Raw genomic sequence first — 15,062 nt, 5'->3', positions numbered from 1 at the left:
ATCTAAATAATTCTTGTCGTTAAATAGGCAAATAGTCTGAGGTGCCTGACGTCCAGGCATTCTTTTACACATCAGTCCCTTCCTAGTCTCTGTGCCCAATGCAAGTCATCCCAAATCTTCCTTCCTTCCCTCCCACCTGTCCCCTCAATCCCAACCCCAAGCGTCGATGAGTCTTTCTAATCTTCCTTTTCTACAGACCCATCTGACCTCTCCCTACCTCGCCAGGCCGAGCTAGGTTCCAGTTCTTCCTCAGCCTCCGCTCCTCCACCCTATAGTCCTTTTATCACCTCCCCTCCTCACACCCGGTCGGGCTTACAGTTTTGTTCCATGACTAGCCCTCCCGCACCTGCCCAGCAATTTACTCTTAAAATGGTGGCTGAAACTAAAGACACAGTCAAGGTTAATGTTCCTTTTTCTTTATCCCAAATCAGATAGCGTTTAGGCTCTTTTTCATCAAATATAAAAATCCAGCCCAGTTCATGGCTTGTTTGGCAGCAACCCTGAGACGCTTTACAGCCATAAACCCTATAAGGTCAAAAGGCCATCTTATTCTCAATATACATTTTATTACCCAATCTGCTCCTGACATTAAATAAAACTCCAAAAATTAGCATATGGCCCTCAAACCCCACAACAGGACTTAATTAACCTCACCTTCAAGGTGTACAATAATAGAAAAAAGTTTCAATTCCTTGCCTCCACTGTGAGGCAAACCCCAGCCACATCTCCAGCACACAAGAACTTCCAAACGCCTGAACCGCCACAGCCAGGCTTTCCTCCAGAACCTCCTCCCCCAAGCGCTTGCTACAAGTGCCAGAAATCTGACCACCAGGACAAAGAATGCCTGCAGCCTGGGATTCCTCCTAAGCTGTGTCCCATCTGTGTGGGACCCCACTGAAAATCTGACTGTTCAACTCACCTGGCAGCCACTCCCAGAGCCCCTGGAACTCTGGCCCAAGGCTCTCTGACTGACTCCTTCCCAGATCTTCTCGGCTTAGCAGCTGAAAACACACTGCCTGATCGCCTCGGAAGCCCTGTAGACCATCACGGACACCGAGCTTCGGGTAACTCTCACAGTGAAAAGTAAGTCCATGCCCTTCTTAATCAATATGGAGGCCACTCACTCCACATTACCTTCTTTTCAAGGGCCTGTTTCCCTTGCCTCCGTAACTGTTGTGGGTATTGACATCCAGTCTTCCAAACCTCTTAAAACTCCCCAACTCTGGTGCCAACTTAGACAATACTCTTTTAAGCACTCCTTTTTAGTTATCCCCACCTGCCCAGTTCCCTTATTAGGCCGAAACACTTTAACTAAATTATCTGCTTCCCTGACTATTCCTGGACTACAGCCACATCTCATTGCTGCCCTTCTCCCCAACCCAAAGCCTCCTTCGCGTCTTCCTCTCATATCCCCCCACCTTAACCCACAAGTATAAGACATCTACTCCTTCCCTGGCAACCGATCACATGCCCATTACCATCCCATTAAAACCTAATCACCCTTACCCCGCTCAATGCCAATATCCCATCCCACAGCACGCTTTAAAAGGATTAAAACCTGTTATCACTCGCCTGCTACAGCATAAGCTCCTAAAACCTATAAACTTTCCTTACAATTCCCCCATTTTACCTGTCCTAAAACCAGATAAGCCTTACTAGTTAGTTCAAAATCTATGCCTTATCAACCAAATTGTCTTGCCTATCCACCCCATGGTGCCAAACCCATACACTCTCCTATCCTCAATACCTCCCTCTACTACCCGCTATTCTGTTCTAGATCTCAAACATGCTTTTTTTTTACTATTCCTTTGCACCCTTCATCCCAGCCTCTCTTTGCTTTCACTTAGACTGACCCTGACACCCATTAGGCTCAGCAAGTTACCTGGGCTGTACTGCCGCAATGCTTCACAGACAGCCCCCATTACTTCAGTCAAGCCCAAATTTCATCCCCATCTGTTACCTATCTCGGCATAATTCTCATAAAAACACACGTGCTCTCCCTGCTGATCGTGTCCAACTAATCTTCCAAACCTCAATCCCTTATAAAACAACAACTTTCCTTCCTAGGCATGTGTGGTCAGAATTCTTACACAAGAGCCAGGACTGCACCCTGTAGCCTTTCTGTCCAAACAACTTGATCTTACTGTTTTAGCCTAGCCCTCATGTCTGGGTGCAGTGGCTGCCACTGCTTTAATACTTTTAGAGGCCCTCAAAATCACAAACTATGCTCAACTCACTCTCTACATTTCTCATAACTTCCAAAATCTATTTTCTTCCTCATTCCTGATGCATATACTTTCTGCTCCCTGGCTCCTTCAGCTGTACTCACTCTTTGTTAAGTCCCACAATTACCATTGTTCCTGGCCCGGACTTCAATCTGGCCTCCCACATTATTCCTAATACCACACCTGACCCTCATGACTGTATCTCTCTGATCCACCTGACATTCACCCCATTTCCCCATAGTTCCTTCTTTCCTGTTCCTCACCCTGATCATGCTTGATTTATTGATGGTGGTATCACTAGGCCTAATCGCCACAGACCAGCAAAGGCAGGCTATGCTATAGTACAAGCCACTAGCCCGCCTCTTAGAACCTCTCATTTCCTTTCCATCGTGGAAATCTATCCTCAAGGAAATAACTTCTCAGTGTTCCATCTGCTATTCTACTACTCCTCAGGGATTATTCAGGCCCCCTCCCTTCCCTACACATCAAGCTCGAGGATTTGCCCCCACCCAGGACTGGCAAATTAGCTTTACTCAACATGCCCCGAGTCAGATAACTAAAATACCTCTTAGTCTAGGTAGACACTTTCACTGGATAGGTACAGGCCTTTCCTACAGGGTCTGAGAAGGCCACCGCAGTCATTTCTTCCCTTCTGTCAGACATAATTCCTCAGTTTAGCCTTCCCAACTCTATACAGTCTGATAACAGACCAGCCTTTATTAGTCAAATCAGCCAAGCAGTTTTTCAGGCTCTTAGTATTCAGTGAAACCTTTATATCCCTTACAGTCCTCCATCTTCAGGAAAAGTAGAACGGACTAAAGGTCTTTTAAAAGCTCAGCCACCAACTTAAAAAGGATTGGACAATACTTTTACCACTTTCGCTTCTCAGAATTCAGGCCTGTCCTCGGAATGCTACAAGGTACAGCCCATTTGAGCTCCTTTTTATTAGGCCCCAGTCTCATTCCAGACACCGGACCAACTTAGAAAGTGCACCCAAAAAACTTGTCATCCCTACTATCTTCTGTCTAGTCATACTCCTATTCACTGTTCTCAACTACTCACACATGCCCTGCTCTTGTTTACACTGCCGGTTTACACTGTTTCTCCAAGTCATCACAGCTGATATCTCCTGGTGCTATCCCCAAAATGCCACTTTTAACTCTTGAAGTAAATAAATAATCTTTGCTGGCAGGACTATGCTGAATCTCCTTAGGAATTCTCTAATCAGATGTCCTAGGTCCTCCCAATTCTTAGACCTTTTATACCTGTTTTTCTCCTTCTCTTATTCCATTTAGTTTTTCAATTCATACAAAACCGTATCCAGGCCATCGCCAATAATTCTACACGACAAATGTTTCTTCTAACAACCCCACGATATCACCCCTTACCACAAGACCTCCCTTCAGCTTAATCTCTCCCACTCTAGGTTCCCACGCCGCCCCAATCCCGCTTGAAGCAGCCCTGAGAAACATCTCTCATTCTCTCTCCATACCACCCCCCAAAAATTTTCACCGCCCCCAACATTTCAACACTATTTTGTTTTATTTTTCTTATTAATATAAGAAGGCAGGAATGTCAGGCCCCTGAGCCCAAGCCAAGCCATGGCATCCCCTGTGACTTGCATGTACACATCCAGATGGCCTGAAGTAACTGAAGATCCACAAAAGAAGTAAAAATAGCCTTAACTGATGACACTCCACCATTGTGATTTGTTCCTGCCCCACCCTAACTGATCAATGTACTTTGGAATCTCCCCCACCCTTAAGAAGGTACTTTGTAATCTCCCCCACCCTTAAGAAGGTACTTTGTAATTCTCTCTACCCTTGAGAATGTACTTTGAGAGATCCACCCCCTGCCCCCCAAAACATTGCTCCCAACTCCATCGCCTATCCCAAAACCTATAAGAACTAATGATAATCCACCACCCTTTGCTGACTCTCTTTTCGGACTCAGCCCGCCTGCACCCCGGTGAAATAAACAGCCATGTTGCTCACACAAAGCCTGTTTGGTGGTCTCTTCACATGGACGCGCATGAAATTCCCTAGCCACCCTAAAGCTCAGGCTTTTTTCTTTTCTTTTCTTTTTTTTTTTTTTTTTTTTTTTTTTTAAAGAGATAGAGTCTCACTATGTTGCCCAGACAGGATTTGAATTCCTGGGCTCAAGGTATGCTTCTGTCTTAGCTCCTCAGTAGCTGAGACCATGGGCACCCACCACTGTGCCCAGATTTGGGCTTTCTTGTAAAAAGCGGATGGATGCTTGAAACTAGTTCCTGAATCCCTTTGGCTCCCAAATGTGAATACTCTGGGGAATATTTTTATCCAAATTAGCTGAGTAATCAAGTAGTTAGACACATTTTGAAGACTGAGGCTTGTCCTTTAAAAGAAGGGCAGCCCACAAACTGACTTCCTTGAGCCAAAAATGGTTTTAAACGGGGGAGTACAGCCCAAAACAGTGATTTTAAAATATCAACAAAAAGTCAAACTCTGTAAAATATTTAAAGAGATTTATTCTGAGCCAAATATGAGTGACCACGTCCTATGACACAGCCCTCGGGAAATCCTGAGAACATGTGCCCAAGGTGGTTTTCTACATTTTAGGGAGACATGAGGCTTCAATCAAATACATTTAAGAAATACATTGGTTCGGTCCAGAAAGGCAGGACAACTCGACGTGAGGCAGGGAGCTTCCAGGTTATAGGTAGGTTTTAAAATTTTCTGGTTTACAATTGGTGGAGTTTATCTAAAGACCTGGGATCAATAGAAACGAAATGTCTGGGTTGCAATAAGAGTTGTGGAGACTGAGGTTTTATGACGCAGATGAAGCCTCCAAGTAGCAGGCTTCAGAGAGAATAGACTGTAAATGTACTTAAGGTCTGCGTTGATGTTAATGCCGGAGAGGTATAATGAGGCATATCTGACCCCCACTTCCCCTCATGGCCTGAAACAGTCTCTCAGGTTAAATTTTAAAGGCGCCCTGGCCAAGGAGAAAGTCCATTCAGATGGTTAGGGGCCTTAGAACATTATTTTTGGTTTACAAAAATGTTGAGTTATGAACACTGGGAGCCTCTGCCCAGAATGTAAAAGAGAGAATTCTTGCTGACTGTGGGCGGGGCATGCATGTCCTTTCACTTCCTTTTTAAAAAAAAATAGGGTTTGGGCGGGGGAAGTAAGGGGGATGTGTTATGATAAAGGGACCTTGGCAGCAGACTTCTGGTTTGACCAGGCTCCGCCCACGAATTCTGTTTTCTTTTAGAGGTCACTGGAGAGCCCGGTGGGGTGTAAGTACACTGTGCTTATAAAACTCTAGCAGGAAGCTAGCAGTTGTCTCCAAACCCAGAGAAGGGGAAACAAGAATCGATTAGGAATAAAGGATTATAATCCACTTTCCTTCTGTGGAAAAGCTGGGAACCTTCTCATTTTGCCTCACGAAAACTAAGCTGAATCGACTGCTGCTAAACATCTATTAATTAGGCAAAATTGGCCTCTTGCCCATGATTTGACTTTCCAGCACGGCCAGTTCTTTTTCTCCTCTGCAGCTGATTGGCTCTGGAGTGTGGCCAGAAGCCTCTCCCCTGCAATTAAAGGAGTCGGGTCTCTAACTGTTGATCCGTTTGTTTTTTTTCCCTTCTGAGCAATGGAGCTTACCATCTTTATCCTGAGACTGGCCATCTACATCCTGGCATTTCCCATGTACCTGCTGAACTTTCTGGGCTTGTGGAGCTGGATATGCAAAAAATGGTTCCCCTACTTCTTGGAGAGGTTCACTGTGATGTACAACGAACAGATGGCAAGCAAGAAGCGGGAGCTCTTCAGCAACCTGCAGGAGTTTGCGGGCCCCTCCGGGAAGCTCTCCCTGCTGGAGGTGGGCTGTGGCACTGGGGCCAACTTCAAGTTCTACCCACCTGGGTGCAGGGTGACCTGTATTGACCCCAACCCCAACTTTGAGAAGTTTTTGATCAAGAGCATTGCAGAGAACCGACACCTGCAGTTTGAACGCTTTGTGATAGCTGCCGGGGAGAACATGCACCAGGTGGCCGATGGCTCTGTGGACGTGGTGGTCTGCACCCTAGTGCTGTGCTCTGTGAAGAACCAGGAGCAGATTCTCCGCGAGGTGTGCAGAGTGCTGAGACCAGTGAGTGAAAGGGTGTGAGGAGGACTGGTTAGTAGCAGCTATTACCATAGAGGGCAGGCCTGTCAATTTCAGGTGGCTGAAACATTTTAACATAAAAAGTAAACTACCAGAAAAGACTCTAGAATTTTTTAAAATCTTAGAGTGGGAGAGAAGCTATAAAGAGAAAGATTGATAAATCTGAATACAAAAACTTAAAACTGCTGTAAAGAAAAAACCTCCTGGCCGGGCACAGTGGTTCACATCTGTAATCCCAGCATTTTGGGAGGCTGAGGCAGGTGGATCGCTTGAGGTCAGGAGTTCGAGACCAGACTGGCCAATATGGTGAAACCCCATCTCTATTAAAAATACAAAAATTAGCCAGGCATGGTGGCAGGTACCTGTAGGCAGGAGAATCACTTGAACCTGGTGGGGCAGAGGTTGCAGTGAGCCAAGATTGCACCACAGCACTCCAGCCTAGGCAACAGAGTGAGACTCCATCTCAAAAAAAAAAAAAAAGAAAAAGAAAAAACTCCCAAAAACAAAGTTAAAGTACAAAACAAGCTTGGAAAAAATATTTGCCAGGGATGACAGACAAAGGGTTAACTACCCTCATGTTAAAAGACATTACGTAGGCTGGGCGCGGTGGCTCATGCTTGTAATCCCAGCACTTTGGGAGGCCGAGGCGGGCGGATCACGAGGTCAGGAGATTGAGACCACGGTGAAACCCCGTCTCTACTAAAAATACAAAAAAATTAGCCGGGCATGGTGGCGGGCGCCTGTAGTCCCCAGCTACTCGGAGAGGCTGAGACAGGAGAATGGCGTGAACCCGGAAGGCGGAGCTTGCAGTGAGCCGAGATTGCGCCACTGCACTCCAGCCTGGGCGACAGAGCGAGACTCCATCTCAAAAAAAAAAAAAAAAAAAAGACATTATGTGTCAATAAGATCAATATTTTTTCAATAAGAAAAACAAAAGGGAAAATGGGCAAATAACAGGAACAGAAATATAAACCAATTATAGCACAAAAATGCTCAAACTTAAAGAGTTAATTAAAGGAAGATACTAATTTTACCTATTATACTGTTAGGGACTTCTTTTAAGGTCAGTATAGGGTTGGGGTGGGTTTAGGGGACTGGACACCACCATACACATTAGAAGAGGTACCCTCTTTGGATGATATCGGATATCAAAATTTAAAGCACAAATACTCTTTTATCCACATGCAAAAACTTATCCCACATGCAAAAACTTGTCCATACACAAGAATATTAAGTAGCATTTGTAATAACACAAACTGGAAATAGCTGAAATGTCTATCAATAGGATCCTATGTAAGTGAGTTGTCATATTGTATAAAGGAACACTGTGCAGCTGTCAGAAAGAACAAGAGTTATCTGTGCTGATACTTAAAAATCTCCAAGGGATAATGTTTAATGAAAACAAAAAGCAATCAAGCCACAGAATGTTAGGTAGAGCATAGGCCCACCACGTGCCCATTGTGTGAGGCGGGGAGAGGACATATATATATGCGTAAAAGTTAATGGGAACGATAGACAAGTAACTATTAACAGTGGTTGCCTTTTGGGAATGGGATTGGATTCAGGGAAAGAATTACTTTTAATTTTAAACCTTTCCGTAAAGTCTGTAATTCTTTATACCTGTATGTAGTTTTCACATATTACCCTTATTATTTTTAGCTAGTTCAAAATCGTTTTATATACTGAACAAAGTTGAAGATGTGGATATCTTAACATTTGAATTTACTCTTTGGGGGAAAGGCATGTTTTGTAATCCCCAGTTTTTATTTTTTGAGACAGGGTTTCCCTCTGTCACCCAGGCTGGAGTGTAGTGGCATGATCACAGCTCACTGCAGCCTTGACCTGCTGGGCTCAAGCAATCTTTCCATCTCAGCCTCCCCACCCTCCCAGTAGCTGGGACTACAGGCATGCACCACCACACTCAGCTAGTTTTCGTATTTTTGTAGAGATGAGGTTTCACCATGTTGCCCAGGCTGGTCTCAAACTCCTGGGCTCAAGTGGTCTGCCCACTTTGGCCTCTCAAAGTGTTGGGATTATAGGTGTGAGCCACCACACCCAACCCTCAGTTTTGTTTTCTAATAGAGGAAGTTCCTCAGGAAGAAAAGAACTTGGAGATAGGGTTTAGGGACAATCATACAATCCTGTCTTGGGCTCAATATCAGAGTAGTAAATAAAAAAGGACTGATTCTTATGCCCAAATGCTGGGTTCTTATATGCTAAGACTGGGCACCAACTGGCACATTAGTAGATGTTTTGCTTACAGTATTACTAATCTCCCAACACCACTGCAAGGCAGGTAATTATTATCTCAGTTTTCCAGTGCCAAAAATCAATTGAACTCTTAAAGGTATCACATTCGTGATAGTCTTCCTTAGCTCCTGGCAAGCACCCACTCTCTGCTGGATATAACAAAGGAACTTCATTACATTTTCATTTAACCCTCTCAACAGTCCTTTAAAGTACATATCTTCACATTAGGACAAAGAAACAGACTCAGAGAGATTAAGGAATTTGCCCAAAGTTACACAGCTAGTAGACATGGCTCTCTTTAATGCAAATGCAAATATCCCTTTTTTTTTTGAAACAGAGTCTTGCTCTGTCACCCAGGCTGGTGTACAGTGGCATGATCTTGGCTAACTGCAGCCTCCACCTCCCGGGTTCAAGTGACTCTCTCTGCCTCAGCCTCCCGAGTACCTAGGTTTACAGGCACACGCCACCACGCCTGGCTAACTTTTATATTTTGAGTAGGGATGGAGTTTCACCATGTTGGCTGGGCTGGTGTCCAACTTCTGACCTCAAGTGATCTATCCACCTTGGCCTCCCAAAATGGTGGGATTACAGGTGTGAGCCACCGCCCTGGCCAAATGCAAATGCAAATATTCTTACCACTGTACCACAGTGCTTGTGATTGGGGTTTTCATCTTTCTGATTTCAACATTTCTATCACTTTTGCTTGCTCTTCTTCCTCTACCCATCTCCTACCACTGGGGTTCCTTTCTTGGTGACACAGAATTTTTGCTCCTTAGCTCAGCTAGGTCCAGGTTCTTGTCTCACAACCAGGAAGAAATAGGCACGTGAACATGGAAGAGTGAGTGGAGTAGAATTTATCAAGCGAAACAGAAAGCTCTCAGCAAAAAGAGGGGTCCTGAAAACAGGTTGCTGGTTGCCCCCTTCGCAACTGAAAAGCTGATGGAGCTGGGTTCCCTGTTTGTAAAGGCATGAATTCCTGGTGGCTCCACCCCATTCCCCCAGCGTGCATGTGGGCCCTTAGTGCACTGCAGGCGTGTTTAGACAAGCCCCTGTGCAAGTTCCCTTATCTGCACAAAACACCTCATGTAAGCATTTGTGGGACTGGTCAGAAGTTCTTCCAGGACCCTTCCCTACTGTCTGCCTAAAGCAAGCTGGCTAACTCCTTTCATTGGTTCATTTCACTTATATACACTCCCCAGCAATCTCATATACCTCCACAGTTCTCAAATACCGCATATACACAGATGATTTCCAAATCTAAATATCTATCCCAGGTCTCTCTTCTGACCCCAAACCTGCATATCCAGCCGTCTACTCAACAGTCTCCCGGAAAGCTCAGAGGCACCTCTTAACATATGTAAACCAGAGGGCAACACTGACCTCCCCAAACCTGCCTCTCCTCCTTTATGCTGCCCTATCCTATGAAAATGTTTTTAAAAATCAGGGCTGGGCACGGTGGCTCACGCCTGTAATCCCAGCACTTTAGGAAGCCTAGACAAGAGGATCACTTGAGCTCAGGAGTTCGAGACCAGCCTGGGCAATGCGGCGAAACTCTGTCTCTACAAAAAAAAAAAAAAAAAAAAATCAGCTGGGTGTAGTGGTATGCACCTGTTGTCCTAGCTACCTGGGGGGCTGAGGCAGGAGGATTGCTTGAGCCCAGGAGGCAGAGGTTGCAGTGAGCTGAGACTGTGCCACTGCATTCCATCCTGGGTGACAGAGCCAGGCCCTGTCTCAAGAAATAATAAATGAATAAATAAATCAGGAAATTTCAATTTTCCATTCCTGATATAGGTCTTACACTTACCCATATAATTTGGGGGAACTCCATCACTAAACTGAATTCTCTCTCTAAACTCTGCCTGAGGAGCCAAGACTAGGATAGCTAGAGGAGGCCAAGAAGAGTGGTGCAGTTACCACGATTTCGTGAGGTGACTGTCTGGTCCCTTGCTCCCTACTCCCCTCAGAGGTAGAGAGGTAGAAAACTTCTGAAGATGCCCCCACCCATAACATGTAATAACATCTACTGTGCCTGTACGTGACCAACATTTATAAAACTCCTCAATGAAAGCAGCACTTGCTAATTCCTACAAGCAGTCATTTACATTTAGCACCCACTGACTGAATAAAATACCTAATGACAAAATGTTACCTTGAATTCAGTAATGATTTTAGATGAATCAGAATTTTCATTAATCATATCATGTATATATTTGTGAAAATGGCACAAAAATTAAAAACATGGTTAGTCAGTCTCAAGGGTGTGCTTAGTGTGGAGTGACTCTCATGCTCAGAACTCTACGGTTCTCTCACAGGTTTGCAAGGCAGTGCCAGAGAACAATTTTCAAAAAATAAATTAAAAAAGCAGAAATGAAAAAATCCTTGAAATGTTTTTTTTTTTTTTTCTTTCTTTCTCAGGGAGGGGCTTTTTATTTCATGGAGCATGTGGCAGCTGAGCGTTCGACTTGGAATTCCTTCTGGCAACAAGTCCTGGATCCTGCCTGGCACCTTCTGTTTGATGGGTGCAACCTGACCAGAGAGAGCTGGAAGGCCCTGGAGCGGGCCAGCTTCTCTAAGCTGAAGCTGCAGCACATCCAGGCCCCACTGTCCTGGGAGTTGGTGCGCCCTCATATCTATGGATATGCTGTGAAATAGTGTGAGCTGGCTGGCTCAAAGAATTTAAAGCTTCAGTTTTTCATTTAAAATGCTAAGTGGGAGAAGAGAAACCTTTTTTTTTGCGGGGAGGCGGGGGGAGGTTTGGTTGGTTGTTTTTTTTTCTTGGCGGGAAGACAGAGTTTTGCTCTTGTTGCCCAGGCTGGAGTGCAATGTCGTGATCTCCGCTCACTGCAACCTCCGCCTCCCAGGTTTAAGCGATTCTCCTGCCTCAACCTCCCTAGTAGCTGGGATTACAGGTGCCCACCACCATGCCCAGCTAATTTGTATTTTTAGTTGAGACAGGGTTTCACGACATTGGCCAGGCTGGTCTTGAACTCCTGATCTCAGGCAATCCACCCACCTCAGCCTCCCAAAGTGCTGGGATGACAGGCGTAAGCAACCACACCCAGCTCAAGATTTTTTTGTTTTGTTTTGTTTTGTTTTGTTTTGAGACGGAGTTTTCGCTCTTGTTGCCCAGGCTGGAGTGCAATGCTGTAATCTCGGCTTACCACAACCTCCACCTCCCAGATTCAAGCGATTCACCTGCCTCAGCCTCCTGAGTAGCTGGTATTACAGGTTTGCGTCACCACCCTGGCTAATTTTGTACTTTTAGTAGAGACGGGGTTTCCCCATGTTGGTCAGTCTGGTCTCAAACTCCTGACCTCAAGTGATCTGCCTGCCTCGGCCTCCCAAAGTGCTGTGATTACAGACATGAGCCACCATGCCCGGCCTGAAACCTTTTTTAGGTAAAGTTGAATTCTGTCCTTAAAAGTTTCTGTTAAATCCTATTTAGCCATTTTCTATCGTCTCCCAAAGAATTCACATCAAAAAAACGGCTTTGAACTCCCCCTTCAAAGGAAACAGTAGACTTTCAAAATTAGCATCTACCATTATCCCCAAATCTTATTTTATTCATTGACTTGAAATTTTTTCCAATTGCATTTTTTTTTTTTTTTTAAAGGTTAAGAGCAGAGGTTTACTAGGCAAAAGAAAGAGAATAGCTCTCTGCTGCAGAGAGGGGTCCTGGAGAAATGGGTTACCCCAGTTGTCTTATTTAAATGGTTACCCATCAGATTTTAATTTCATCTTCTCTTTGAGAGCTTGGTGATAAGAAGTACTTAAATCACTCAAAAGAAGACTTTAAAAAGGGAGCAGTGAAAAGGTCTTAATAATTTATTGATTGAATTAAGAAATACTAGCTAATTAAAAATCCTAAACAGCACAGATTTTTTCTTTTTGCTTTTAAATTGTGTTTTAAAAATAGAGACGGGGGCTGGGCATAGTGGCTCACGCCTATAATCTTAGCACTTTAGGAGGCCGAGGCGGGTAGATCACGAGGTCAGGAGTTCAAGACCAGCCTGGCCAACATGGTAAAACCCCTTCTCTACTAAAGATACAAAAAAAAAAAAAAAAAAATTAGCCAGGCATGGTGGTGGGTGCCTGTAATCCTAGGTACTTGGAAGGCCGAGGCAGGAGAGTCTCTTGAACCCGGAAGGCAGAGGTTGCAGTGAACCGAGATCATGCCATTGTACTCTAGCCTGGGCGACAAGAGCAAGACTCTTTCTCAAAAAAAAAAAAAAAAAAACAAAACAAACAAAAAAAAACAAAAGATAAGTAGAGACAAGGTCTCACTGTGTTGCCTAGGCTGGTCTTGAACTCCTGGACTCAAGTGATTCTCTCACCTTGACCTCCCAAATTGCTGGGATTACAGGCGTGAGACAGTGCACCTGGCCAAAATAGCTCAAGTTTCTGAAAAACAAATCTGAACCTATTTGTTATTCTTAGCGTCACTGGTCTGGCTTTCAGAATTAACATACAAGCTTGCCACACCTAGTTCTGCCCAGCTTTATGTCTTTTATTCCAGTATTCCACCAAAGTTTGTTTTCCTGCATTCCAGTTCTCAAGTCTTAAGATAAAGATTGTACTTGACACTTTAGTATATCCATAAAACTATTTGAGATGGTTAAGGTTCTTGGGTTCATTTTCCTTATTACATTTTCCTTAATACTTTGCTGAATATTGTAGATTGTAGGCAATGAAAAAGTCCACTACATTCGGAAAACTTTGAATAATTAGGTGTCCTAGGTAAGAGCCCCTAAACATCAAGCAATCTGTGAGTCTGTAAAGAAATAAATATTTTTTGGATTATTATCTAATTCCACCCCTGTTGGAAGATGATTCCTTTGTTCTTTGCAACTATGGAAGCTGTGAAAATCATCACAAGTGCCTCTGAAAGCGAGTGTTAGGTTGTTTAGAGGGTTTAATATTTTCTGCAATGGTTTGTATTAATTTTAATAAATGTAGTATATTTTCTGAGATGATTTTGTAAAAGTACTATTTTAAATATCAAATCAACCAATAAATTCACATTTGTGTTAGGAACAGAATTATGGTTCTTTGCTGGCTTCGTTTCCTTTTTCTTAAGTCTCTGGGAGGCTTATTCCTTCATTGTGGAAATTTTAGCTATTTAAACATGTAAGTTTTTCTTTCTGCAGCCAGGTAACTATAAACACAGCTAATAGATTTTACACAAAGCAATCCTAGAAGTATCAGAATGGGTTTTGAAAAGTTCAAGTCCATCATGTGATCATGTTTGGCTACTTTAAAAAAGCAAAAAAGTTCAACTCTAACAATCCCATTTGTGAAATCCACAGAGCAGAAAGAAAGGAAGCTTTTACTATTTTAACTATCTCTTGAACGTGAAAAGTTACTGATGCAGTGAGGTCGAATGCACACCTACTGCTTCCTAAGCTCTGGAACATGAATCTCCTTCCTCTGTCATCTCCCCAGAATAGGAACCTCCTTAATCCACCCATCTCACTATTGGTCAGTCCAGTGATTGAGAAATAGGAAAAGCCACACGGTGAAATGGTGAAATGTCATTACACTGAAAGATAATACTAAAGTCCTAGGCACAGTCTTGTCAATTCCCTCTTGTCTAAGTGGTGTGGCAAATATTATCGTCACTTTTCAGAGAAAACCGAGGTGTAGAGAAATAAATAAAAGAAGTTTCTTACAGTCATTCCACCAGTTACTGAGCAAGTCTTAGAAGCCCTGACTCCCCAAACCACAAAATCTCCCTTGATAATCATTGCTGCCATAACACCTTCTTTTACTGCTTTCCTCCTTGAGCCCAGAGAACACACGTTTATAATCATTTTAAGAGCCTGAGGAAGTGACTTCAGCCTGTGCAAAAGGGAGAAAGAAAAAAAGGCAAAACACGTCCAATGTCTTTTAGGTCCTATATTGGTTAGGAATCCTTTGATTCCAAGTGACAGAATACCAATCCAAACAGACGTAAGCAGAAAAAGGACTCTGTCAACTCAAATTAGTGAAAATCATACGGGCAGAAAGCCTCAGGCACAGCCTGAACAAGGCTCAGATAATGTTACCAGGAGCCAGACAATCTCTAAAGTCCTGTCTGCCCTCCCCTCTGCTCTATTAGGTAGCAAGTTGGTAGAAATGGCTCTGACCTTCAAGCTTCCAGGGCACAAGCCCAGTTAGAAAGAGCAAGCCTACTTTTTGTGGCCATACCAGACCAATCTGATTTAACCTTTACGTAACAAAGTTGTGAGTTGTTTTTCAGTTGCCAATGGACCCTCAGGTCATGTGCCCTGAGCACGCCCAGATGAACCAAGCCTGCAACCACAGGGGGAACCTAAGCTAAGTGCTCAGTCCAAGGATGGGGACTGAATTAAGAAGCAGACACATGGGATGATCCATGACCGATCAGATCAAGCTGTGGTATCACCACATGGCAGGATCCAGTCAGATCATGCCTCCCGGCAT

The 15,062-nt window shown here is 43.9% G+C and overlaps 1 protein-coding gene across 2 annotated transcripts; it reads left to right on the top strand.

Annotated features, from left to right (window-relative positions):
• Positions 1–5,428: 5,428 nt before the first annotated feature.
• Positions 5,429–13,663, top strand: TMT1A (thiol methyltransferase 1A). Of its 2 annotated transcripts, none has more exons than XM_055294883.2 (2): positions 5,429–6,335; positions 11,037–13,663. In XM_055294883.2, the coding sequence occupies exons 1-2, from the start codon at positions 5,859–5,861 to the stop codon at positions 11,271–11,273; spliced, it is 714 nt and encodes a 237-aa protein (XP_055150858.2). In that variant the 5' UTR covers positions 5,429–5,858; the 3' UTR covers positions 11,274–13,663. The 2 variants fall into 2 exon arrangements, with proteins under 2 accessions (XP_055150858.2, XP_055150857.2); XM_055294882.2 differs by having other exon boundaries at positions 5,440–6,356.
• The last annotated feature ends 1,399 nt before the right edge of the window (positions 13,664–15,062 follow it).

The sequence above is a fragment of the Symphalangus syndactylus genome, chromosome 10 (genome assembly GCF_028878055.3).
Source record: "Symphalangus syndactylus isolate Jambi chromosome 10, NHGRI_mSymSyn1-v2.1_pri, whole genome shotgun sequence".
In the NCBI taxonomy this organism is placed as follows: Eukaryota; Metazoa; Chordata; class Mammalia; order Primates; family Hylobatidae; genus Symphalangus; species Symphalangus syndactylus.
The sequence above is the reverse complement of the archived record's forward strand: the minus strand, read 5'-3'. Positions and strand labels throughout refer to the sequence as shown.

Bases quoted from the DNA above. Each gene is read 5' to 3' on its own strand.
- TMT1A (XM_055294882.2), top strand. From the start codon at position 5,859: ATGGAGCTTACCATCTTTATCCTGAGACTGGCCATCTACATCCTGGCA. The intron at 6,357-11,036 runs GTGAGTGAAAGG...TTTCTTTCTCAG, and splicing joins TGTGCAGAGTGCTGAGACCA to GGAGGGGCTTTTTATTTCAT.